At 37.8% G+C, this 27,895-nt stretch overlaps 2 protein-coding genes across 6 annotated transcripts in view; one reads left to right on the top strand and one right to left on the bottom strand.

The window, feature by feature from the left end:
- Nucleotides 1-202: 202 nt before the first annotated feature.
- Nucleotides 203-7,651, bottom strand: CCDC59 (coiled-coil domain containing 59). Its single transcript, XM_032105338.1, has 4 exons — nucleotides 7,506-7,651; nucleotides 6,011-6,233; nucleotides 5,140-5,239; nucleotides 203-2,415 (listed from the first exon to the last, which is right to left on the bottom strand). The coding sequence occupies exons 1-4, from the start codon at nucleotides 7,633-7,635 to the stop codon at nucleotides 2,254-2,256; spliced, it is 615 nt and encodes a 204-aa protein (XP_031961229.1). The 5' UTR covers nucleotides 7,636-7,651; the 3' UTR covers nucleotides 203-2,253.
- Nucleotides 7,652-7,709: 58 nt separating this feature from the next.
- METTL25 (methyltransferase like 25) overlaps nucleotides 7,710-27,895 on the top strand; it is a 53,228-nt gene continuing 33,042 nt past the window's right edge. For 3 of the 5 annotated variants that reach the window (XM_032105334.1, XM_032105335.1, XM_032105333.1), the window contains exons 1-5: nucleotides 7,710-7,962; nucleotides 11,948-12,112; nucleotides 17,340-17,440; nucleotides 23,208-23,840; nucleotides 26,128-26,272. In XM_032105334.1, coding sequence (XP_031961225.1) covers nucleotides 7,710-7,962; nucleotides 11,948-12,112; nucleotides 17,340-17,440; nucleotides 23,208-23,840; nucleotides 26,128-26,272 — 1,297 coding nt within the window. Of the gene's footprint in view, nucleotides 7,963-8,938; nucleotides 9,106-10,989; nucleotides 11,117-11,947; nucleotides 12,113-17,339; nucleotides 17,441-23,207; nucleotides 23,841-26,127; nucleotides 26,273-27,895 lie in introns of those variants that run through there. The other 2 variants (XM_032105337.1, XM_032105336.1) reach the window with 2 other exon arrangements.

Genomic DNA, 27,895 nt, shown 5'->3' with positions numbered 1-27,895 from the left:
TGAAATATATCAGCCTCAAGACTGTATAATATAAACACTCAATTAACATATGGAACTCTTAGGGAAACAAGCACTTAGCAGCAGCAGCCTGACTATTCTGGTGGATACTTTTATAAACAAATCTACAAGTGGTCCTTGCCTTGAGACGGAGAACAAATTAAAAAATTCATTTTTAAGTATGTAGTTTGGGATTCTATCTTGAAAAGATCGGTATTTATTTATTTTACATTGTATTTAATCTAACTTAACTGGACAATAAAATAAATTGAATGTAAATATTAACACAATCAAAGCAATGTGTAACTGATTTCTGTTGAGCACTGAAAACATATAATGTATTACAATAGTTTTAATTTTTAAAGCACTGAATATGAAAATTATTTTTAGTTATATGCCAACATTTGACTTTTAGATTCAACTGACATGTTAGCAACTGTGCATCATGTCCTCTCCATCTGTCATTGGCAGTTTAAGTCCCCATACTTCATAATACTGCAGAAGGAAAAAAAGAAAAAAGGAAAAAGCAAGAGAGCAAAAGAACAAAAACAAGTAAAAAATGAAACCACCCCCCCACCTTATAATAAATAATTACTGTTGAACTAAAAAAATAAAAAACAAATCCAGGGAGAAAGAGAGGGTAACTGTAACAAAATTAAGGTTTCTCTGTAAAGCGGCTGCAGACACAGTACCCTGCGGGGCTGTTGTGTTCAGCTGTGTGTGGTCATTCAGGACAGTTCCACCATTCTGCACTGTGTCTAAATTTTAACTGATCTGCACCGTGAATCCCAGACTTTAAGTGTTGTTAAATGACCCTTGCAAAGGCTTCTTCAAGACACAAGATGGACTGATCTCAACTACTTCTGGAAGTCTAGGTGTTTCAACTAGTTGCCATAAACTCCCTATGGAATACATCTCAACAAGTGATACCTGTGATTTATACTCAGATGACATTACTTGCCTCTAGACAGTACCCTCACTCACTACAGAATATGTTAAAAACATTAGTTAGAATGTTACTCTTAAAACAGGACAAAAAAGCTACCTTCAGTTGGTCAAAAAACGCTCTGGGAATTTCCTATCACATTTACTTACCACTTACTCAGAATACCTTTCACTACATGACAATAGCCCTTTGCTCAGTTGGGGCCACCTGTCCTGGCTGTGTATCCTCCCAGCCTCTCAGGCACCCCCAATCTTCACGCCACTGTGGCAGCATGAGAAAAGATCTTGGCTCTGTGCAAGACTTGTTCAGCAAAAAACTTCTATTCCCAACCCTGTGTTCAGCACAAGTCCAAAACAAAGCCCCATACCAGCCACTGTGAAGACAATTAACTCTACCCCAGCCAAAACCAGCACACACATTTTTTAGTGAGCAAGTGTGGATTGAACAAGTTTCTAAAACATTATTAACTTAGTTTAAAATTTTTTTCCCTCTTTAATCCACAAAGTGGGATCCTCAAATAATAGTTTCTCAACAGACAAATGTTGCGTTTCGTCAACTGGGTTGATGGCAAGATATTGAAAAAATAGAAACAAATGTGGGGATAACCTCACTTTTGGGGAAAATACATAAATCCAGACTTGAAAGTATTGACCCAAATTGCTATTGATTAAAAGCAACACAGAAGAAAACAAATTTCATGACAAAGATATACACAAAAGGTAGAGCAATTCACACCTGGTAGGTCCAGTTACAAAGCAGCTTTATGAATGCAGCAACAATTATTTTACCAAGATCTTTACATTCAAAACAATCTGGACCTTCAGCAAGTTTTATTCTTTGTGAAGAACGATAAATAATAGCCATCCAAGTATAGTCTATGTGCTTTGTTTTCATGTGCCAAACCTATCCAAGAGCAGACAAAACATGTTCCTAGAACTGGCAGTTCATGAGCTATCAAATATGTCACATGGATAATTTTAGTCCTCCCAAGTAAGTGTAACTTTAGTAGTCCCAATTGCAGGAAGTATTAGATTCATGTTCAGATGGTGCTATGGCCTATTATTTTGAATTCAGGATGTTATACAGCTAATAGAATTTAAGTTTAGAAATACAGACCATTTATTTTCAAGGTACCAGATCCCTTTCACTCTCAATCTATTCTCAAATAGAATACATATTTTCAGGATGAATATATAATTACTGGACTAATGAGATAAAGCAATAACAAAAGTAATATAGAAGCAAAAAGACATTATTTATTAACAGTAATTTAATAAAATGTCCACAGCTAACTCAAATACGTGCAGGGGTTATGCATTTTGCTGTATTTTCTGAAGAAGAAATTCTACTTGTAAATTTAGATTTGGCTGTCCTTTCTTTGTCTTCTTACTCAGTATTTTATAAGCTTCCATTTTCTTTTGCTTGTACAAACGTTGAGCTTCTTCTCTTTGTTGTTTTCTTTTTTCTGCTTCCTGAAATTAAATAAATATGTAAAATTATGAAACAATTACCAACCTACTATGACTGTGAAGCTATCTATAAGCAATACAGTTTATTTTTGTATAGGTACTGGCAATTAGGTGTTGTACTGCCACTAGAAACACCATTTCTCTAAAGCTGAATCAGGATGCTCTTCCAGCACATACTGCAATAAAAACACATTATACAGCCTCAAGAGTATACAGCTTCAAGGGAAGAGCCAAGTCTTCTTCAGTAGAACATCCTACAATAAGGTTTGTTGCTGCAATGTATACTACTTCCTTTCTGTGAAATGTGCTCCTTGACTTTTCTCCTTAAATGACCAACTCGCAAAAAAATCCCCACTTTCTCCTCTTGAGTTCAAGAAAGAAAAAGGTGATCCAGCAGCTCCCATGTAAGTACTTTGCCAATCCAGATACTGGCAAGTGCTAGGATACTGGACACCTCTGCATGGTACAGGCAGATAGGATATGGGACATATCTGGACCATGAGTTGGGCAGGTTTGTGATACTAGGACAGCATTATCTAGGGGAAATTAATCCAGATCAAACTATTAGTGACCTGTCCTCTTTGAAGCAACACAGACCGCTGTCTTTACCTTTAAAAGAGAGGGAAAAACCACAGACCCTAACCAAATCAACCTGTAAAACCTTCCATGAAGCCCACAGGGAACCAAACCACTAATGGAGTGTTAACTATATATGGGACACTCCATCCATATATAGATAACTAACATAATATTATGTTCAGATTTTATCCAACATCTCACACCTTTCTCTAGTGTTGTAATTTTACTCAATAACTTGTGCAAACATCCACAACAATCAAGATAACCGGCTTACTTTACTTATATCATGTCCTACCAAAATATGCAATGCAATCACAGATCAGACTGAAAGACTGTTTCAGTTCATTTGGATAATTTCTTTTCATAAGGTTTATTCTTCGAAATGCAGTGCCATGCTGACCACACAGACAAGCATTTCTGCAGAATGCCTGAACAGATTATAATTTATGGATCATATTTTTGTTTTCCACAGAATAGATAGCTTCAGTGATATACAAAAATTATTAAGAATCTGACATATAAAATTAACCAGACATAACTCAAGAAAAGATTTCTAAACAGAAATCTAAGATGCCACAGGGAAAAAAAACCCCAAACAATCAAGCAAACAAGCATTTGCAAAAATATGAACAGATAACCTCTCTCCATTCAGAATCCTTGACTTTTTTTACCATAATGACAAAAGTAATTTACTCTCCCTTTCTTAAAAAACCAGAGTAGCCTCAGCTCTAACTTACCTGTAATTCACTTCCTATCTAATAATTTTTCTGCTCTTCAGCATACTCTAGGTAAACAACATCCAGTTAAGCTACCAACCAAATGCTTACTTCCAAGCAGGAACATTCACCTTACTTAGACAGTTGTTACTCACATTCATATTTTTTCTGATCTTTACTAAATCCTGTTTTTTCAGGCCAAAAAAGGCCTTTGAGGAGGCCAAAATTGTGTCTTTAGGCTTATTTCTCTTCCCAAGGTAAGTAACAGCAAAGCTAGTGTTTGCTAACACACAAACACAAAGTACATCATTTTTTCATCATGTTCCACTTAAGTACTCCATTTAAATGACTACTGCTATTGGGGCACTTAGCTACTGTTTTGCCTAATTATCTTTAACAAAACTGAAAATGCAAACACCTCTGCTGAGGCAACTCTTATGTGCTGCTCAAAGCAAAGTCCCTGCAGTCTTGCTGGGGTTTTGCTTGTTCCCATTTTCTCTAAATAAGCTGGTCATAACATTAATTTCGTTTTTACAACATCTGTAGCTAATATGCAGAAAAGCAGCCATCAGCTGAATAACCATGTAACTCACCCAGAATCACAGACCAGCTTGCACAAAACTAAATACAGCTGAACTGAAGAAATGGTGTGTTTTATCCAGCCATGTATTTATGTAATATTTTTACAGTAGCTACCAAAATTTAGTATGTTAGCAGGACGTTACAAAAGTTCTGCAATGTTACACGTTGTGCCATTTTACAGAGCAACAAAGAACACCCTGGGAGAGAAAAAAACCTAGTTAAATAAGGATCTCTCAAATTAATGATTCAAGTGAGCTATTCGACAATAATGATATTAAAATATGTCCTGTAAAAATAATTCCAATTAAAATCAAATGCAGGGAATTGCTAAAGATTTTGGCTGTGGATACTATTACATTTAATTGTTTCACTGTGGGTCAAAGTACATAACAAGGTAAAATGAAGGCTGCATTATGATAATGCCATAAGAAATAGGATGGGTATTTCACTTTTCATCACATGATAGTATTGTTATTCCTTCCTTTTCTACAATATTTAAGGGGTCTAATATAATCCACTGGGGTATGCAGATCAAGCTCTAAGCCTTCCTTCATGTACCAAATGATATAATAAAATCCTGCTAACGGCAACTGCAAGACAAAAATAGTAAGAACAAGGAGAACGATCCTTTGAACGCCTGCGTGCCTGACTACTACTGTCAAGTTGAAAAAGACTGAAAGAGTACCAATACCTCCTACGGTCTTCTCTGGGTTCAGATGCAAGACTGAGAGGTAGGAAAGGTATTAATCTACATTTTTATGTAGATTAATATTAATAGATTAATTAATTAATAGATTATATTAATCTACATTTTGTTTAAAATCAAGAGAGAACTCTGTTTAAGATTTACCTCTTTCTTCCTAGCACGCTCAGCCTTTATTTTCTCATACTCTTCTTTTGCCTTCTGGTTGGATGTTCTGTTTTTAAACTTCTCTTGAGTCACAACTGGCCTGGAAGAAAAAGTACATGTTCTTGAGACACTGATTATCATCAAGCAGACATAACCATAGACACCACAGCCACTGCAAAATCACAGCATAGTCTTCCAGTGCTTTTTGCACATTCAGGGAATATTACAAGTACAGATTTCAGAAGACTCACTCTTCTACACTGAATGAATTGTTTGCACCACTCTTACATGATACCAAACACCATTCCAGGTCATGCGTGAGCAGTCAGCATGAAAACACAACAAACTAAACTCCTTCAATGCCAAATGTACCAAAGACCAGACTGCACACAACTTTTAGTAATACATACACCTTATCTGCTGTACCTTCACATGGATAAGGTTTCCTGAAGCTTAAAGACTGCCTAAAAGTTTTTCCCATCATGCGAGCTCCTCAGAGCTAGAAAACCTGCATGTACTAGTTTAGAGCTGCATTCTCACTTACTAGTTCCAACACATGGAAGCAACTGCAGAGTGACAAGAACATTCATTTAGAAATACCACTCTCTTATGGAGGGAAAAAAAAATTTTTGCTTTATTCTCATCTCCATCTGGTGGCAATACTGTGCAATGACGCCTCATTGTCTCAAGTACAAAACCAGTTACACTGCCATTTATTTTTCCAACAACCAGGAAAAAATATTTAAGACACATTGGCATTTTTAGTAAAGCAAATCACCACACTAAAGTCCATATGAACTGTTAAGATCTAAAATATTTCTTTAGTGGTGGAAATAATTACTTTTTTTAAAGACATACTTTGAAAACTTACTCTGCTGCTTTATTAAGCTTTTCTTCTGACGGCACTGAATCACCTGGAGTCCTGCGCCGCTTCTTAAGCTTTTCTTCCTCTGCAAGGTAAAGATGTTTCAAGTGCTCTGGATATGTATCAGTAAATTGATTATCCTGTAGTGAATGCACTTGTCTTCTCTTTTTCAATAATCTCCTGTACTGTCGTTCAATCTTTTGTTTCCTCCGAAATGCAAATCCACGTCCTGAAAGCGTAAGAAAAAGGGAGTTAAATACACCTGCACTAAAATAGTACCAAACCATTCAATTGTCAGGACCCTTTCAATTTGTTTTCTTTCCAAACTGAAAAAAGCCACTACGTGTGGCAATTTTAATAAGGACTGATCATAAGTTCAAGGAAAAAACCACTATTATTAGTCTGTTTCCTACTGCAGCATGGCAGCTTGTACAGATTTACTGAAAATTACTGCCTAAACCCCTGAGAAAGCATTGCAAACATTGCTACTTAACACCCACTTAACAGCACACACCTTTGCCAATGTTTTTTGAATCCAGTGAAAAGATGTATCAACATTTCATTTCACTCCTACTTTTGACAACCTCGTAAGCAACATCAAAATAGATTTTAAAAAAAGCTCCTAAAGGTACTCTCAAGAAGACATCAGTAATAACACTGGCAGCAGAAGCCTGAAGCTGCTGTGACACAGGAAAAAAAGTCACTAAATCGCCGTATTACTCTACATTAACAATCCATTACATCTTTTCATTTAAACAGTATTTTATTACTACTACTTCCTTTCTACACGTGTCCGGGAAGAGCTTTTCTATAGCTGCATCATAGAATCATTTCTGCTTAAAGCAGAGCACATATATTGGCTGTTTCAGTCTCGACCACTACAGAAGACACAAGAACGCTGAAGCTAAACACACTTGTTTTCCTAATATCTTATTTTTCATTGCATTAGTCTTAAGATCTACTTATCTACTCAAGATGATATTCACTAACAAAACTGTTTCTAAAGAGAAATCAAGTTAGCTCCAACTTTCTCTTTTATTCTTTCTCCAAAGCTGCAACTTCAGCAAAATGCTGTTGAAGGAAATGCTCTTTTTCCTATGCATTTTTACATCTGCATAACTACCCATCAATAATATGAAACTTTTTTCAAACATGCTTCCTTTTTAAGCGCACAGCTTTCTGTAGAGAAAACTAAAAGCGAGTCCTAAACACTAGGACCATGGCTACCCGGCCCAGGGGCTGCAGTGCCGAGCGCCGGGAGCTCCGGCTCAAACATTCCGCCCCCAGCCAGCCCTGCAGCCCCCGGCCCCGAGCTCACGGCCACGAACACCCTTCGGGCCTCGGGCGAGGCGGGGCTGCGGGCTCCCCCAGCCCAAACCCTTCGCTAAGACTGGCAGGGCTGGCCCCAGCCGGGACGCCCGGGTCGGGCCAGCTCCAAGCTGGGCCAAGGAGTCGGGCCTCCTTCGGCGCCACCTCAGGCCCGCCGGCGGCCCCCACTCACCCTCTTGGACGCTGCCGACAACGCTGCGCAGCAGGACGGGCCTCCACCGCCGCTTTCGGCCGGGCCCGAGGGCCGCCGCGCCCGCCTTGCCCGCCGCCGATGCGGGCCCGTCGCGCCGCGCCGCCACCATTGCGCTCCCGGCGCCGCGCACAGAGACGACGTCAGCGAGCTGCGCCACGGCGCCGACGGGCCGCGCGCGGGGCCATGTCGCGGCCGCCCCGCGCGCTCCCGCCCCAGCTGCCCCCGGCGGCGGCGGCGCGGGCGCTGCGGCGCGCGGCGCGGTTCGTGGGGCGCGCGCTGCCGCTGTGCCGCGCGCACACGGTGGAGTTCTTCACGCGCGGGCTGTGGGAGCGGCTCGTGGCGGCGCGCCCCGACGCCGTGCTCGAGGCGCTGCGCGCGGCCGGGCCGCTGGCGCGCCCCCTGGCGGCGGGCGCGGGCGCCGCAGCGGCGCCGTGCGGTGAGTGGGGCCGGGGAGCGCGGGGAGCTGGCGCCGCTCGGCTGCGGCCGGGAAACGGGGCGTGTTTGGACCGTCGCGGTTCACAGGGAGCGGAGCCGGGCTGGGAATTGCACTGCCGGGTCTCGCGGTAGTGGCGGTTGTGACGGTGGTCTCATGTCGCTAATTTCATCCTGTTCATTTGGAAACGAAATGAAACTCCGAACTGTCAGATTCCTTCACTCTGACTGATTTCTCCGGAATAGAAGTAGAATGAAAGAGCCCCCAAACCGAACAAAGCATACAAAAAGCCTCCACGAGTGGAAAGATTAACAGTTAAAAGTCCTCCGAGTGTTGAAACTGGAGATGCGGAGGACAGCTGGAAAGGCCGAAACGCCGCTTCCCTGTGTATCTCTAAGAGTCAGTGTGTCTGGCAAAGAAAGACAGCTGTTTTATTTCTGACAAGATCTGTTTAAGAAGCACTTCATATTTTTAGTAATTTTCACGTAACTGGAGAGGAAGCCAGCTAGGAAACTGTTCCTGAATGTACTGCAGTCCAAATGGGAGGGAAACATACCGATAATGCTCCTTCAGGCAGGGTACAGAAATGAAGATAAAGCATCTGAGAGCTCTGGTATTTGGGAGGACTGAGGCCCAGCAAAGAGATCATTTTCAAACCCAAGGTGAAATCTCGGACAAAGCACTCAGCTGAGAAAAGGCTACGTCGTGCCAAAGCGTATGGAGTGTAGATAGATGTCACTTTGCGTTAGCTCTGAAATCCTGTATTAAGTGGCACGTGAGGCAGGAAAGTGTGTGGAGACTAAAAGAAGGCTCCACAGAGCTTCCTCCAAGAGCTCTTCTGTGCTTCTTGGCATAGAAGACAAGCTAAGATAATGATTTGGACTCAGAAAGAGATTGAAGGACTGTGAATTGCTACATCACTAGCAACATTTCTCCTTGGATCTAAAGACCTCTCAAAATATTAACTGTAAGACTCATTTTTAAAGGGTTGAGTTATTTGGGAAAAATCCCACCGAGTTTATTTGCGCATGGAAGAGACACTGGATTATGAATTAACTTCAAGAGCCAGATGGAAACAAGATAGTGGTCTGGTCAGCAAGCAAAATTGTTAGGAAGCAGCAAGGACAGGCTTAATGTTCTTGACAGGTAATGTCAGAGTCAGAACTGATTCAGAGCAACAGGGCATAAAATTGAATGTAAATAAAGGCTGGAACAAAACTAATTGTTAGATGAAATCATCATAAGGAAAACTGAAGGAAAATTACTCTGATCTATCCTGTTTCTATGGGAAGGCCCATGGAATGATTCAAGCACCAAAGTGGTGGCCTGTAGAGTAGAATGAGAATCAGGAGGGCACAGTATTGTTTTGTAGATTTTAAAACAGGAAAATAATTTAATAATCTGCATTCAAAATGCATATTACAGAATCTGATGCAGAAATTACCGGAACAAAAAGACAATTTATGTCTAAAATTAGGCACGTCTTTTGAAGAGTATGAAGCTTTTTAGCTGTGGCTAAAATACAACATTTCTTCTTTGGTTTCTGCAGGGATTGTTTCTGCTAATTAAAAGAAAAAAGGGAAGAACTGCCCGTTTTTTTTCTGACTTTAAAATTATGCTGTTTAACAGACTGCACTGTAGTATAAAAGGGCATGTGCTTACTGGTTTGTTGGTTCATGCCTTACTCATTTGACTGCGTGGTATCTGTCCATCCAGTCACATGATGAAAATACTTCGGAGTAAAATATGAGTTTTTCAGTGAAGATACCTGAAAACATCTTCTTACATTTGCAAGTTAATGCACTGCTAGCCTGTATTAAAGTTAGGAGAGAGAGAGAAATGTGGTATCAAAGCTTATTTGAGTGCATTAGTGCAACTCAATAACATTAGGGATCAGAAACAAGCCATTAGAGATCTTGAAACCCAACAAAAACAGAGATTGCTCTTCCTCATTCAAAATAATTTCATTATAACGATCATGTGAAGGATGGAATCCTTGTTTTGACTTTTACCCTGAGGAAAAATGTAAGATCCCTTTTTAGATTCAGAAACTGGTTTATATACATCAAAAAGCTGACACTTGCCATATTGCATTCTGTTTATCACACCATTGCTGTAAATTGGACACAGGCACAGACAAATCTGTGTTTAAGTATTTTCATATTTTACTGTAAATTACTGTTTGTGCTGTGATTCCAACTTTGGGGCATATGTTTCTTTCCTCTGAAGATTTGTTTACAGATGTATCGACTGACTGTTTAAAAGACATGCTAGATTTCCTCTTGTGAGCATCCAGAGTAGAAATGTGTCAAGTAAACTAACATTTTTAATACTCATAAATAATGCATAGTTCACCAACTGCCAGTCCGTAGCTTGAAGTTAGGCTTCAGATGCCTTAATGCAGTTGGTTCCTTTCTTTTAGTTGGCAAGCTAGGACAACAATTTAAATTTGGTGGGAGTGTTATTACAGGTGATACACTAGCAATCTTGCATGAGATCCTGCTCGTTCTATCATGTTCTTCCACCAAATAAGGAAGTTCTGGGATGTTATAGCACACGGGTATTGCTGCATTTGATTTCAGTTAAGGGAGATTTCTAAGAACAGTAGATATATTTTATGTCAGCTGCTGAAGAAGTGAAAGCACATCTATTTTCTATCTTTCTGAAGTAAATCTTACAGAAGAGACATTGGAAAGCAAAGTTGCCATTTTTCCCTAAAAGCTGCAGTCTTTATTTCTCGTCTCTAATATCCTGTTAAAATCTTATCCTTCAGGAAGACTGCACTAACTAAAATTTGCTGGATGTTCAGACAAGGAAGTTGTTTATAGAGAAAGGCAGCTTTCTTTCTTGATTTTGTAGCACAGAGAAATAGAGTAAGAAGTGCTGTGCAGACAACAAAACCATGTTAATTCTGGTCACAGCTTAGACAGTATTTTTGCTTTCTTAGATACAAAATTTGTTTGCTGTGCTCATGCCTTTGTAGTGTCATATCACGAAAATTAACATGTTGACATGGTTGGGACTGTCTTCAGTGGATCGTAGTATATGCATGACCTTCAATTGTGGTCATGCAAGAAAATTAAGAGCATTAGAGCTGAGGTCAATCAAAACAGCTGTATCCATTGTCATGCCAGATTCAGGAGAGCTACTGCGCTAAGTATGTACTTGCTCAAAATCTACCTATGACAGAAAAGACAAACCAGGAGACTTCTTCCAAATCTTTGTAACAGTTTGTTTGCTGGACTGGTTACCTTTTATATATTTAAAATAATTGCAAATATATAAAAAATATTAGCAAAACTATGTAGAATTCACATTTTAGCTAAAATAGAGAGGAATTAGACAATACAAAGCAATCTCATAATTAATAAATTATTCATATTAATACATTTCACTTAAAAATAAATGTACATTTTTGAAACTCAGTACTAAGTAATACCAAAATAAAGTATTTCATCATGAATCTAACAAAATATGCATTGGAATCTAACTGGCCCACACGTGATTGGAAATAAAAATTAATTTAATTCTCCCAGTGTTCACCAGTTACAAAGCAGCTTGGAAAGTACATGAATTGAGTGATTGTGAATCAAAACATTTCATATGCTGAACAGCTGCATTCCTTAAAAAAAATCTGGTAGTGCATATTGGCACATAAGGCTGACTAGGACATGTATAATGGGCAAGTTTTGTAAACAAAAGAGAAGTGATAATGTTGACTGAATTAGCTTGTCAATTATACTAAAGTAGGTCTGCTGAAACAACAGATTTTTCCACATTTACTCTGGTTCAGCTAAGAGCAAAATTTGACCTTGGTTCTGAAGGGGGAATACAGCTGAAGAAAAATAATGAGTTTTCCCATTTAGGGAAGCAGATAAATGGCCAGTTGTGTCTGATACTAAGTATTTATTGTCTGTAGTTCTGTCAGCGCTATTAGAGAGCTGTTAAGCGCTGTTTACAAAAATCCTTTCCTTTTTTTTATGTGCAGATGATGACATCTTTTCCAGTGCATTTTGTGAAAACTCTGAGAAGCTTATCAATGTACATTTGTTTGCCCTGGCTGCTAAATATCATTCTTTGTCCAGCCTTGGAGTGTGTACCCCATTAGAAGATGTGCTTGAAGCACTGAAAGGAAACAGTGAAGGAGCAACAGGTATATTTACATTTGTATTTAAATGTTTACTTATTCACTATAGGACTATAAGAGAGTTTTGGTTTTGGAGGGTAGTTTGGTATTTAAGGGTTTTTTCCTACATGATCCTCACTTCCATTTTCATTGATTCCTAGATAGTTTCTTCATTGTCTTTGCTTAGAAAATGGATTCTCTTGCTAAAATTTGAGCATTCGGTATCTGTAGACCCATCATGGATTTCAGTTTTCAAGGGGATGGGACAGAGATGCGGGCACATCACTATTTGAGATACCTTGTTAATTCTCTTTGTCTTGTCCCTGAGTGGCAAGAATCATAATTGCTATTCATGCTTTTCTGAGAAGTATCACCCTAAAATATGGAAAATGTTTGATGTCTTAGAAAAAAAAGATTTTATTAATTCTGTATGTTTGGGACTAATACCAATTATATGTGATAAAACTAATTTCATTTTCTGTAGTTAAAAGAATTGATTTAAAACGCTTTTAAATTGGCATCAAGTTGGACACTGGGAGTCTTGCCGCAATTGTATTTTTAAATCAGGTGATAAACTGGCATTTATCCTTACTTAGACTGCTGTCATTTTTACTGCAAATGTACTATTCATGTAGTCCTCAGCCTTTCCAGATTTCTCTCACTGAGATTTCTTATTAGTTTTTAAGAGGCAGACTGAGCAGTTCTCTGCCTTTGCCTCCTAGTGCCTTTTATCTCTAGGTGCATTAAAACTCCTGACATTTCTTATCCTAAGTAGTAGCACCATTATATAAATGTTGTGCATCTCTCCCATTTTCTACAGTGATCTCTTTCCAGTTCTGCCATTTTTAATGGTTGGCTCCCCAAGATTTTTTAGACGTACTAGAATGTCATTGCTGAGATATTCTTAATGATTTGTTGTGCATTCCTCTTACTTTCTGGCTTCTTTCCTTATGCTCTTAGTTCATCAGAAGCTTTTTTTTTTCTTACCTGGCAACTGTATGCTGCATTTCTTTCCCACTAGCTTTATAGCTATTTTCATTTTTACTATATCACGTTCCCCATGTTCCTCTTAATTTTCTGTCATTCTCTAGTTTTACATTCTTGTACATGAGTCCATACCTGGATTAACTTTCTTAGACAAAACTTTGAGGATTCTGTCATCTTCTTGTCCTGCATAATGAAGCATCAGGAATAAGGCAATTGCTGAATATTTTGTTCTCTGTGTGGTAGAAGTGATGCTCGGTTGTGTAACTGGGGCCTGGGTTTGTATTTTTGCAGTACTTCTGAGTTGTACTTCTTGGGAAAATAAAATATGTTCCAAATGTGTACAGTAGAATTATAACTCAAAACCTTTGTGCTGAATTGGCAGTAAATATCAGTTAATTTAATTGTAGTTCCTGGTAATCTTTTGGCAGAAGTGAAATACCGACTTATGGATTCATAACGTGCAAGTTGCCAAATGAAATTGTGATCTTTTAACTTTGAGCTATTTTAGATATTTGGGACTTATTTATGTATTTCAGAAGATATGTTTGTTCCTGATATGCTAAAGCTTGCAAGTCAAGAGAAGTGAAAGTCTGAGAAAACTGGCAACTTTATGATGGTGTTGCATATATTCTGAAAAATACACATCAGGATAATTCCATTTACGCTTCAGATGTTTTTAATAAGTTTTCTTCTTCTAAGACAAACAGACTTTTGAGCCTATTGCCACAGTTTGCATACTTACATAGTTCTCTAGCTTCTTTGCAGTCTTAATGTAGACACATTGCTATCCTTCCTGGGAATAATTGGGAAGCACGAACATTTTAAGCACGTTGTGGACACAACTACTCAGAATGGAGTTCTGAGTCTGAAGGGTGTTCCACTTTGCTTCCTAACCACCCAGAAGTGAGGGTTGGATTAAGAGTACTCTACCTTTGCAGTGTGTTTATGGCCAAGGTAATAATCATGTCATGTGGTGACTATTAATGAATCCATCTTTAAATTCCAGGTGCTAGAACACCACTCTGCCTTAGAGGAATTTTTTTTGAGCATATGGTTTTTCCAGTTCCTCGCTCTGGATCATGGAGTTAAATCACAGTAGTAAACTTCTGTATAGATGGGGTTGTATGGTGTGGACTATAAATGTATAGTTTTTTTAGCTGGTGTATCTGAATTTCCACAGGTAGCTGGGGTATAAATCCCCTGCATCCTGCAATAGGAGATCTTAAAAACATATGTGTTAGCCCTATATGAAAATGTACTACTTTGGAAACAAACCAGTGGGAGGCACCAAGTCAGAATGACAATTTAATGGGGAAATTAAACAAAAGATAAAAAACTAAAAGAAAACACTGGTTCAAACTGACAGAGTCAAGATACAACCTGACACCCTGTTAGTCAGGGTGGTGGTAGCAGTCTGGTAGAATGGTAGCTGCAGTCCTCTGAAGCAGTGATCCTGTAGAAAAAAGGATCTGCTCTTTCTCAGAAGGTCCAGTGGTGGCTGTGTAACTCCTGGGAATCCAGTGGAAAGGTTGTCTCTGGTGTATGGCATCTCAGATTATATCCAGGATGGAATTCTTGGTTCCTTCCTCTGGGTGGAGCATCTCACAATGGGATGATGAGTCGCAAGGCCAAGTGTTGATCAGGCTCATTAACAGAAGATAGTCCTGAGGGAGTTATCTCTGAGTCAGGCGGCAGGACAATGATGGGCAATTAACAGCAAGATAGTCTGGGGGGAGGAGGCAAGGAAACACTGCCCCACCTGATTTCAACAGCTCATGAGGATGGTAATAGAATACACTGCAACCCAGGACAGAAAAACAGTCTCTCCTCAATTTGCTCAGCATCACAGGTGAAGATGTAGCTGTAGCTAACTACAGAGTTAAAGCAGTTCTTCAAATGGAGTACAGGGGCTTATACTAGGGATTTGCAGTGGGAATGAGCAACATTGCAGTACCAACTAAAACTAGTACAATTAAACTTTCTGTTACTCTGTCATACCCAAGCTACTTCTGTAATGTATTTGAAACTACATTTTATTTTTTTTCATCACAAAGGGAGATAGTTCTGTAAATTTCTGATGGTTTTTGAAATTAGTATTTGTTCTGCCTGCATCAGTTGTACACATAATAAGGAATTGTACATGTATAATTATTTGTTTCAAGAAAGTAATTTTGTGATAGCAGAAAGAATTTTCACAGTTTGTGTCAAACTAGTATTTTTTTTTTCAAATTTTCAAATTGTCTGGGTGATATAAAACTGTCCCCAGATACATTTGTTTGCATTAGTTTGTAATATGTCTGCTTGTTTTTCAGAATAATGTAAAAACCTATCAGAATTTTGCTAAAAATGCAGGAAAAATAAAATTTATTTTAAAAACCATGATTTTCTCCAAACAGTATAGTTTTCCCTGAGCTGAAATATAAGCAGTGTGTTATCCTGCAGAAAGCAGGGAAAGAAGTAAAAAAAATCCTTAAGAAAGTTATGTAGCTGAGGTGATAAGTAATCTATATATGTAGATATAAACAAATTATGCTTTTTCTATCTGGAACCTCAGCTTTTGTAAGTTAGTTAATCATTCTGGATTTCTACCATGTTTGAAATACTTAATCTGGATTAAGTACTCTCTGACATAGTGCTTCATCTAGCATTACCCCATTCAGTCTCTTGAGTTCATAATACAGAAAAGAATAAAGGTGCAGTATGTGGTCATTGTCCAAAGTGACAGTGCTGCTTTGGAGAAAAAGCAACTTTTATTTCTGTCAAGAAATTAAATGTTGGTTTCTTCTTGTTCCAATTCTTCTGCTTCTTCTGATGAGCCTATCTGGACACAAAAATGTTCAAATATAAACAAAAAGAGAAACCTTTTTTCTTTTTAATTTTATTTTCCTGTCTGTTTTTCTTTAATCTGATATGCTTACAAATTAAGAGCTTTTTAGGATGCTGTGTAGATCTCTACAATTTTAGCGTTAAGGAGATTCTTCAATGAAATGACAAACACTTGTTTCTGCTATTTGTATTGTTTAAGTCTTTTAGTCTATTTTTCTTTTGTCAGTTCATAGAGTCTATATTAGACTTTAAGTATTGTCATAGCAGTTTATTATAAAAGCTCCAGATGTTTAAGAAATAGACAGATCCCTTGGGGTTTGGGAAAAATAGAGAAAGCGCTGGGTTTCTTACAAGCTCAGTTCAATTCCCCACTCTCTTTTAAAGAAGTAACACACTTGGCTCTTCTCCCAGCATGATCTGATCAAAAAACAAACATAGTTTTTGCCTAATGATCAGTTTCTGGACAGATGAACACGTACTGTGCATAAAGCAGAAAATGGGAAAGTATATTAATCTGCCTACTCATGTAGAAAAGTCCTGTTTTCTAGGAGCATGCTCATCAGTAATGGTCCGGTTTCTTCTACCATCATTCAGACTTACAAAAATTTCCATCAATTTTACTGGGTCCAAGTGTACTGAAGCATTGGATCCCAAAGAGAAATACGTGGGTTTCTCCCAAGGGAGTGACTTTTGAGCTCCTCTTTTGGCTGGAGTTGCACAGAGGTTAGCAAGTGGGTGCTTGGTGTTCTCCACAAACAGTAAACCCATGGTGGAGGTTGACTCCATCTCATTAACACATTCTCCAGCAACACTGAAATGAGTGATTTTCTGCCAAAAAGGTTTAACAGTTCTGTAACCAGTACATAGGGTAAATAAAGAAAAGGAAAGTTCATCTTCCTTTGAATTTTCCCAGTATTGCTCATAGCTTTTATTAGAGATATCTCCCTCTTGATATTGTCAGCAAATCTGTGGCATTAACAAGCTGTACTATTATTATTATTATTATATTAATATAATATATTATTATTATATATATTATTAATTATTATTAATCAATATTATTAATTATTAATTGTCCCTGCCCTTATATTTCATTTATGGAAAGGTAAATGTGATAAATGAGACAAAAATAAATATTTTTCAATGGACAGGAAGAAATAGTACGGTTTTATAGTAGTAGCTATTGTGTAATATTTGGTCAGGTATTAGATATGCTACGTCTTAAAAAAACTGAGTTTTACAGTGTGTTGAATCTTGCTAATTCACGCATAATTCAGAAGTTTAATCTTGTAATAGTTTAATGAGTTTTTAATTTAAAAAATTACTATCCTGAAAATATATAAACACTATAGCATATAAAAGCTATTTTTTAATGATTGATCACAAATCCTTGTTATTACAGATTGTGTTAATGTGTATTTTTTTTCCTAATCTGAGACAGGTATCAAACCAGATGAGTTTATGAATAATAAGAAATCCCATGAAGTGCAGGTGATGTCGGAGCTGGTAGACAGCATAGCAAATTATTGTGGGATAAAGCAGGTAAGAAAGCATTTCTTACTGTGTGTTACCAGGTACCTTCTGAGTTATTCTCCTTATTGTGTGCAAATACATCACTTTGATATTCTGTCACTGCTGTTGTTACTTTTCCTGTACATAATTGGAGCTAAAGAAGAGCTGTTGGGGCCAAGCTGAAGGACAATTTTATTTACAAATGAATTATTCCAAAGGAGCTGCCTTTCAGTGACTCATAATCACTCATGAATAGTTTTAAGAAGTTATAATCATCCTCTGTATGGTGAGCAGCTAAAAACTGTACTGCTTTTTGGACAGATACTGCCTTGTTTGTCAGTATTATATTGCTGGCAGTTTTGCATAGGTGTCAGTAGGAGAGCTGCCTTCTGTCATGGACACAAGGGTGTCACATAGCGACCAAAGCAGAGTATCTTGAGAAATGCTGAAAGCTCATCTTATTCTGGTGCAAGATTTAAATTATTTCCTATTGTTTAATACTGTTCACCTCTATTTAACATGGATTGAGATCTATAAATTAGGAATTTAGTTATGATGTTTTTAGTTTGAAGAGAGACCAAATTAAGCAGAGATCTATGTAAGAATATATATGAAATACATTTGGTAGGATCTGTATAATGCCTGGGCACCCACCACCATTATCAACCAGCTTGGCTGTTTCATACATCAGATGGTAGGTTCGTCCTTGAATGGTGAAGAATTGCAGGATTCCTTTCTCAAATTTGATTGTAACTTAAGCCTTTTTTTTTATATACATGTAATTGTGATTGCACAGTGCACTAGATCACTGTTTCGTTAAAACCTTGTAGAGGTTTATTTATGGATCTGTTGACTAAACACAAGCACCCCAGCAATACTCAACTTTTTTGAGTAGTGTATTTCACATTCTGTTAGACAAGATGCACCAATACCATTTCTTCGGTTTACATGCATATACTTTCTCTGTAAGCTTTTTCAGTGTTAAACTTTCTGTTAGATTCCATACGTTAGGCCTGTGTAGTGGTAAGGCTAAATTTTTCAGTATCTATGAAATAGGTACTGAATTTTTTCAGTATGAAAATATTCTGAATTTTTCAGTATGAGCTGAGTTTGTTTATTCATTTTAATCTCGCTAACGCTGGTAACTGGCCAATGTAGCTTCATCCTTGCTTTAAACTAGAGGTGTCTAGTGGCTCTCCACACTACATTTGATTCCTTTCTACATCTGAGCTGCCCTTGCTTTCCATGCAAGGGGCTGTAACTGTAAATGGAGACTTATTTCCTCCAGGCTAATATTCATTCCCACAAAGATTTGTGGAGAACAAACTATATTTGTTTAAAACCAAAGGTTAATACGGTATCTGCCCAGATTTTATGATGAGGATATTTTCTCTGAGCATTCTTTTTTGTAAGTAAATATGTATGAGTATAGTTTAAAATTAACATACCTGCAGCATCCCAAGTTGCTGTTGCTACCTCCATAGGGAAAGCCCCAAAACTTGGATTTGGCTCTGAATTGCTGAAGCTGAACTTTGGTTAGGAGGTTATTTGGCTCAGAGTGAGTTTAATTTAGATAAGTAAATGATCCAGTACTCTTGACAGGTTTAGATCAGACCTGTGGCATCCTTGGAAACAGAGATCAAAATTCTCAGTCCTAACCATCTGTTTAGTGAGGAACAGCTGATGAAAACAAAGTTTTAGGCGCTGTTCTTACAACTGGGATTGCCTGGTAAATAGAGAGCTTTAATTAAGGCCAAACATTACTGGGTGAGACACAATCAGTTTGTGAGCATCTGCAATCGCTTACAGCGACGGAAAGTGATCTCTCCAGCAGCACTTTAGGAGCCAGCCCCAGTGACAAGCATGGGTGCCCTCCACAGCCCTAAAAAGTGGGTGTGCTCTGTAGAGAGCAGAAATACACTAGCAGCACATTTGTGAAAGTCTTTTGTTCTGTCATGAGCATATTTTTTGCCTTGCTTACCTTTTGTTTCAGGCAAGTATTAGGTGTTCAAGTATTGAAGACTTTCACGTACTGGAAAAGCTGTAGAGTATAGTTTGCTTACAATGCAATAAGTAGCAAAGTGGTCTCTGTATTTGGTGGAAAGTGGTGTTTCATATAGCATTTTTATTTAGATTTAAATAGTTCCTGTGAGATTCAGGAATGAAAGGAAAGCAAAATCCCTGTTCAGAAAGTAAAAAAGTAAAGCCATCTTAATACCTTAGCCGAAGTTTCAATGTAGCTGGTTACTATAAAATCTCAAACCAATCATTATTAATTATCTGTCAATATGCTGCAATTTCATCCAGTGATTGTGCATTTTTATCAGATAGCTTGGAGTATCTTTATACGTAGGATTATTTTCTGTTTATTTTTTTTTTAAATTACAACATTTAATAAAAAATATTGTTGTAGTATATCACTGAATATGAAATGCCAACTGCTCTATAGTAACTTCTTTCCATTATAGTCATACACTATAACAATATTTATTTGTGCAAAGTTACAAATCCCTAATATATGAAAAGAGCTTTCCTGTTACTTTGGAAAATAAAAAAATGAAAAGCCTCCTTCTTGGCCTTTAAAAAGCAACTCCTTTTGTTTTTGTTTTCTTTCAACTTAAAAAAAAGTAGCAATTATAAATTTTTAGTAGTTTTTCCTTATTTATTTTTTTCCGTCCTTCTTGCAAAACAAAATATATGTAGCATTTAATTAAAAAATCTAGAGCTATGAAAACACAACACATGCTTTACAACAGCATGTGTCCTCAGGGTGTTTCTTTCAGATATTACAGATCAATGACAGCTTGAAAAATGCCCTGCATTTCACCTCCATACCCACATTGTATAACGGGTGGTAGAGGATATTGCTCTCTGCTGGTATTCTATTATGTACAATAGTAAAGAGTAAAATAAGAATAAAAGCAAAAATTTAATTACCACTATAATCACTTCTAGGTTAACAATTTGGATTTAAACATTAAAGCAAAATAACTAAAAGACTTCTTTATTTTTCAGTTGTTTGGTGCCCCTTTTAAGCACTGTTACTATCATACAAGTGGAACTTGCTTTTTTTAAAGGAGTTCTTGGTTAAACTCTGAAAAGAAACCAGTGTTGATTCCTCTGCTTAAGTGCACATTTGTTTTATTTAATGTATTAGTCAAAGTTTTCCTTGGATATTGCAGCATGTGCAGCAAGACTTGCAGTATGTAATGTAAGGATGATATAATTCTGCATTCAGCATCCATTACATTTGTGATTTGGTGCTGGGAAATGTTGGAATGCTTGATTGTGCCAGAAACCGTGTTTAAACATAGGACCCAACTCACTGTGGACAGGACCTTTGGAGTTTATTATATCATGGAAATTTCATTTTGAAAGTTCATGCTTGACAGATATGCTGTGGATGGCTGATTACCTTTCCCTATGTAATCAACGGAAGATAAAGCAGGGAATAGTTTCATGCAGTTTATTTGTTTAGTACAAGATCATTGCCTGCTAGTTTTAGTCAGTTTTTCCTTTCGTTTCTAAGCTGTTCTCCCAGTGCTAATTTAACCATGTATTACTATTTTCTCTTGAGAAACTTTCCCCAAGCTGCAGCTGGTCTGTACAGCCACTAGAGGTCACACTTAGGAATTATTCACTGCCCCTCTCTTGTGTTCAAATGCTGCTTTTTACTGAAATAATTCAAAACTTGAAGAATGGAGGTGTGCATATTCTACATAATTGTAATGTCTGATAAATAAAATAGTGGTTAAAATTATTCCTTCAACACTTTCCTTTCCTTTCAAATGACAGAAACACAGAATGGGTCAGGCTGGACAGGACCACAGTGGGTCATCTGATCCAACCTCCCTACTCAAGCAGGGTCACCCTAGAGCACATGGTACAGGATTGTGGCCAGATTATTCCTTAATATCTCCAGTAAGGGAGACTCCAGAACCTCTCTGGACTGTCTGTTCCAGTGCTCAGTCACCTGCACAGTAAAGAAGTTCTTCCTCATATTCAGGTGGAACTTCCTGTGCATCAGTCTCTGCCCATTGCCTCTTGTCTTATTGCTTGGCACCACTGAGAAGAGCCTGGAAACATCCTCTGACACCCTCCCTTCAGATACTTATACTTTTATTCCTCTCCTTTCGAGGCTGAACAGGCCCAGCTCCCTCAGCCTTTCCTCATAAGAGAGATGCTCCAGTCCCTTCATGATCTTTGCTGCCCTCTGCTTGACCCGCTCCAGGAGCTCCAGGTCTCTCCTGTGCTAAAGTGCCCAGAACTGGACATAGCACTCCAGATGTGGCCTCACTAGGCCTCAGTAGAGGAGAATATTGTTGATGAATGTGACAAATAAATGACATTTTCAAAGGTATGCTTAGGTTATATAAGTTCCATTTCACTAAGTTCACTCCTGTGCATGTTTATTTCAAGAAATTTTATGGTTGTAGCATGTCTAGATTGCAAATATACATCAATATCACATGATGACTACAGATAAGAAAGCCATGTGCTACCTGAGTAAACAATTTTTACCTAATATCATGTATTCTCCACTGTCTTTAGTGACATTAGCTCAAATTTTTCTTTCTAATTCCATGGCCGTCCAAATCTTCTTTATTAAAATGGGGAATAAATCCTTCTTTTTCATTGAGTAAGAATATTGCTATATTGAATATATATTATTTTTACCTGGTAAAAAACTATGCAGCTGAGTTTAAGATGCATGCATGCAGTGTATGCTGCAATTTGGACTTAGCAGTATCAGTGTAAGCTTCCTTATGAACATGTGACAGACCAAGAACAAAACATAGGCGTTCTTGAATCAAACACTTCCAGGAGCTTCTACAAGTAAGTCCTTATATCTGATCAATATTATTTTTGGTGGATACTTGGACAGAAGTGAACATTATAATTTTCTTTCCTTAGAGAAGTGTCCGTCTGCCAATTCTCATAAAATATTGTGTTATGTATTTATTGCATATTAAAACGTGCATTATATAAAGCTGTGATTATGTACTGAAAGATCTCGGGTTACTCTTGTTTCTGCTAATACTTTGTAAGGGTATTTCCTTCCTGGGTTATATCAGTCACTGAACTAGCACGTGGTATCAGCTGTGAGACAAACTAAACTGTCACCTATCACTTCTTCCAGAACGGGCAGTGGAAGGTACCTGTGGCTTACGAGCCCCTTTGTTTTACTAGAAATGCATCCTCGTGTTAAACAAAGCTGTGTGGATTGTTTTCACAGAATGGGAAAGCAGAATAAATGAGCATTCTGACATAAAAGAGTATCAATATCACCCATCTTTAGGTTAAATCTGAAGGGATTAAATTAGGCACTGAAACTAAAGATGCTCTTTGCTGCACACCCACTTGTAGTAGGCTCCTCAATGGGAATTAGTTGCCTAAAGCTGAATACTGTGAGCAGTTTATTTGCTAACTCTGATCCAGTTTAGCAAGGGCATGTGGAATTGCTTGTGGTTTATGGTTATTTTTTTTAGCAGAAGAAAGGTCTGTGTCAAAAAATATACTGGAAGTCTTTGCAAGAAGAGGCAGGGAATGTGCATTGCATAAACATTGCAGTGTCTGTTTTCTGGAGCACATCAGTTAAGACTTAATTCTGTGTTTTAAAGTCAGAAAGTGGACCAACAACACTAAAGAACTAAGTGCATTGAGAAGTATGATACTGATAAGGTAACATTCAATCCATGCTTAAATTTATAGGGAATAGTTTTGTGTTTGAAGTGTGCCTTTTTTTGTTCATTAATATAGCAATTTTCTTTTCCTTTATTTTTTCTCCATTATCTAGGTGATAGATATAGGTTCTGGAAAAGGCTACCTGAGTTCATTTTTGTCCATGCAATATAACTTAAAAGTTTATGGCATTGACTCCTCAAGCTCCAACACAAATGGTGCTCATGAAAGAAACAGAAAACTGAAGAAACACTGGAGAGCATATCAGAGTCGAGGAAGAGAAAGCCTCAAAAGCCAGACTTTGGAAAAGGCAAATAACAGGCCAGTGGAAAGTAAAATTAAATGTAAAACAATCAGTGAAGAGCTCTTAAATAATGCCAACAGTCTTCAAAATCAGGACCAAGTGATTCTCCAAGATTTAGTTCCTTCTTGTGGTTTCACAGAAATGGCTACACCTGCAACCAACACAGAAACTGAAGCTGATTTAGTGACTGGGACACAATCTCATGAGACCAAACTTTCTGAAGAGGTTCTTGCTATTCTAAATGTTCTTTCTGCTGATGCTGTAGAAGACTTTTCTTCATTTCATAATAACTCTGGGGAACTCTGTGAAGAGGAAAAAGTACAAAGAAAAATGACATCTCTCAAGACTAAAGCAAGAAAGTCAAGTGAATCAAACCTGTATTTTCCATTGACCTCTTGCATCACTGCAGAAACAGAACTCAATGACATCATAACAGATCTGGAGGTTATTTTACTCTAAATATTTACTGTATTTAGATTATCCATTGTCTTTATATTGCCATTTTCATATGTACATATTTGTTTTCATATGTATTTTCATATGTATATGAGTGTTCATAGAGTGCTGTCTCTGGTGTAAATGAATATTCTGGCCCAATAGTGGTTTTTAACCAGGTAGCAGAAGTATGTCTACCAGATAAAGATTGTTTTTCTGTTTTGATATATGTGTTGGGATTATTTTGAATCAGTCTTTAGAATTTATGAGGTAAATAATAATCAGCTGTCAAAGTTAACAGCATATTCAGTTATTTTACTGCTTTCATTATATAAAAAATCTAATTATTTTGGATTTATTGTTATTTACTACGTAGATGCATGTATTAAGCAGTGGAGTTTCAATTTTCCTGAAAGTTCTTATTTTTTCAAGTTACATATTTTTGTAATTTCAATCATACTGGGAAGGCATAGGAGAATTTATTGTATATAGTACTCAAGATGAAGAGTTTCTAAAGAATGATTTTGACTTTACAGAGTTACTTTAAGTTCATTTAGTAATTTACTAGCTGGCAGGGTTTGTGTATACACAAACAAGCCCAATTTCACCTGCCCAAAGACAGTGACGCAAGTCTAGATACTCTGTGGTTGTATCCTGAACTAACATAGATTGATTGAGTAGATGCATTCAGTCTTTTATGGAATGATAAGAACTTCTCTGTGGTCAGTAGTAACCAAAGTATTTTATTCCAGGGTGTAATTAATCTCGGATTCAAGACCGTATTGTGCTGATGGCCCTATAACTTGAGCTATAAATGCAGCTGAGTATCTGAGAATATGTGGAGCAAGCTCATGTCTGTCTTCAAAAGACACCCTAAGCAGCAGGGTTTGTTGATGAAGCATATGCCTTTACATTTGCACAGCTGGATTTTGCATCCTCTTAGTGTGTAATCTGTACTGTGTTAAAGGTGGAAGAAATCCTATATCCCTGCCTTTCTTGATACAAAAAAAATACTGTCAGAGAAGGTGAAAGAGGAAAGCAGGAATTTTAGTGTTTTGCACATGCATGCACTATGTAATACAGATGGGTGAGAAAATCAGATAAAATCAGAATGATTATAGAAAGGTATCTCAGCTGAGTGGCCCTAGCCTAATTTCTTGTTGAAAACCTGGAGAAGTGAAAGCTCTGGGGACACCTTATAGCATCTTCCAGTACCTAAATGGGACCTTACAAGAAGGCTGGAGAGAGAATTTTTTTAAGGGTCTGTGTTTTTTAAGGGTATAGGACAAGGGGGAATGGCTGTAAGATGAAAGAGGGTAGATTTAGATTAGATAGATATTAAAAAGAAATTCTTTACTGTGAGGTGATGAGACACTGGAACAAATTTCCCAAAGAAGTTGTGGATGCCCCATCCGTGGAAGTGTTCAAGGACAGCTTGGATGGGGCTTTGAGCAACCTGCTCTAGTGGGGCAGGATGGTTGGAACTAGGTGATCTTTAAGGTCCTTTCCAACCCAAATGATCCCATGACTTTTTGATTCTATGATTAATAAATATGTCTGAAATTCAAAGCAACACCATGTTTGCCATGTGGATTCCAACTAATAATGTCAGAAGGGAGCTGTGTTTATGAATGGTGAGAAGAGAAAGAATTTTCATGGAGAAATGGAGGGAAAAGGGAAGTTGCAGAAAAAAGGTAAGTAGGAAATAGAATGGACAGAAGAACAGAGTATCTGAAGCTGAAGTTCTCACTTTGTGTTGTGGAAGAAAATGCCCATTTGTTGTTGAATAGTAATGGGCATACTGTGAAACTGTCAGCACTGCAGTGTGGGAGATAACAAAGCCTGCTCTTCACCTTACACCTGTATTTAGGAAGTTGGTTTGATTTCAGCAACTCAAACTAGCAGAAATGCCTTAGATAGGTCCAGCCAGATTTACAGCAAGAAATATTTACTTAGAAGAGGAAGTAGCAGTGGCACTAATAACAAGAATAGGAAACCTAGGAAAGACATGAGAAAATGGCCTATGTCCAGTAAACATACAAATGTTCCCTTCCATGCAGCTGTTACTTAATAATCTTGAACTTCTGCTGAATCATGGCCAGTTTTCACCATATTTTCTTAGCACTGGTAAGCTTTGAGTAGCTTTCGAGAGCAGCAGGAGTCCGCATGGAGTTGGGTATTTCTACGTTACGGCTCACTATTTGCACTGTTGTTTGGGTTTTGGAGTTTGTTTTTATTCGTGCTCTTTCAGTGGATGAAGGAGATAATTTATTGTTGCCTGTTTTTTTCTTCTTAGGACTGTATGATGGTGGGTCTACATACATGTGGAGATCTTGCTGCAAATACGCTACGAATTTTTACTGCCAAGCCTGAAATCAAAGCCGTTTGCAGTGTGGGCTGCTGCTACCATCTGTTGTCAGAACAGTTTGAAAACCAAGAAGGTAATCTTTTGAGCTGAACTTGTGGCTGCCAGTTTGCATGTTGAGAGTATTATACCTTTGAATTAATAACCTCCTTGTGTTTGTTCCTTTCCAGTGGCTAATTTAGTATTGGTTTTAATTACTTTATGAAGGTCATTCACTCCCAGATACATTGTTACTTTTCTGTTATGCCAATATTCCTAATATATTTAGTGAAATTAGGGACACTAGTGCATAATGTTTTTATGTGGTTATGACTATGGCTGGTTTTATTCCAGTGATTCACTTATAAATGTATAGGCTCTTTTAGTCCTGTATGTTACCATCCTTTTGAAATGCTTTGTACCAGATTTTGTCCTTGGCTGTCTGCATGCAACATCCAATTATGTTGAGTTGGACATACACAACTATGAGCAGAATTAAGTTTTTGTAATATAAGGTAATACTCAAAAAAACTGTCATCTGGGTGCTGTGCTGGTCATTGCCAGTTTAGACCATCATGAAACAGTACATATGTAAGAGTTTTTCTTGGGGAGATAACCTGAAAATTATTTGGGGATTCAGAATATACACAAATTTTTCTAGAAATGCGGGGGGGGGGGGGGGGGGGGGGGAGTGGGGATTCATTTTTGAGAGAAAGTTGGTATTTTTACTTGAAATTCTGCATAATGAAAAACATTTAAGGAGCTGGCTTTCCTGAGACAAGTGGTACATAGCTGAGCTGTCTAAATGAGCACCTGCCAGCATTCTAGGACCTGATCATCATATCAATCAAATCTGAGGAAGGGGAGGCTTGGCAAGGTGTACTTCAGCTCTTTCAGGGAACTTCACAGACACAAAGTCACGTGGGACCCAGGTATTGCTCTTTAAGAGTTAGCTGCTTAGGCAGTTATGGCACAGCTCCACACTGACCATGACACATGCTAGCTCTTGCTTGCTTTAATAATCTTTGCATGTTGTTTTTAATTTGCTCTGCAGCTATTTTAAGAGGTTTTTCAGTATGTTAGTCTTAATAATTTCAAAATACTTCAGCTCACTCCAAAAACAGAGAAAATACAGTTGAAATTCCTAAGTTACAGAAATGCAGTTGGAGAAAAAGCATACAATTACTTTTACATCAGGGTTTTAAGAAATTAAGAACTTTCCAGGTACTTGTCATTAACCCTGAAATATTTGGTTGTTTCTTATTATTGCAAAGAGGACAGGGCTTCTTGTGCTAGCTATATAGGATTACTTTTTCCATACCAGTGCATAAACTCAGACACCACCAAAGGATCAGGTGTGGTAACTTTTCAAAGTTGAAACAGATATACATGCACGGTAATTAGACATACTGCAGTCTCATAGCAGTATGGAAATGAAGTCAAATTGCATGTTAGAATTTCTAGCTGTTTTTTCTCTGCTTGAAAGGACAAAAATTATTCTCAAAGGAGAACATTTGGACAGAACAAAAGGAAATTACAGTATTCTTTTCTGAGGAAAGAATACATATATTGTCGCAGTAATGCTTAAAAAATTATTTGTTTTTCCTATTACTGTGAGGGTGCATATTCTAAAATGTATAATGCTGTTGTATTCCCCTACTAAATCATCTACTGTATGGCTTGTTCTTAAATGTGCAGTAGAGGGCTAAGAGAACAAGGA

This window comes from Corvus moneduloides, chromosome 4, assembly GCF_009650955.1.
Source record: "Corvus moneduloides isolate bCorMon1 chromosome 4, bCorMon1.pri, whole genome shotgun sequence".
Lineage (NCBI taxonomy): Eukaryota > Metazoa > Chordata > Aves > Passeriformes > Corvidae > Corvus > Corvus moneduloides.
This window is presented reverse-complemented; position numbering and strand designations above follow the sequence as displayed.

Bases quoted from the DNA above. Each gene is read 5' to 3' on its own strand.
- CCDC59 (XM_032105338.1), bottom strand. From the start codon at position 7,635: ATGGTGGCGGCGCGGCGCGACGGGCCCGCATCGGCGGCGGGCAAGGCG. The intron at 5,240-6,010 runs GTAAGTTTTCAA...TTTTTCTTCCAG, and splicing joins AAGCTTAATAAAGCAGCAGA to GCCAGTTGTGACTCAAGAGA. The intron at 2,416-5,139 runs GTAAATCTTAAA...ATTTAATTTCAG, and splicing joins AGCGTGCTAGGAAGAAAGAG to GAAGCAGAAAAAAGAAAACA.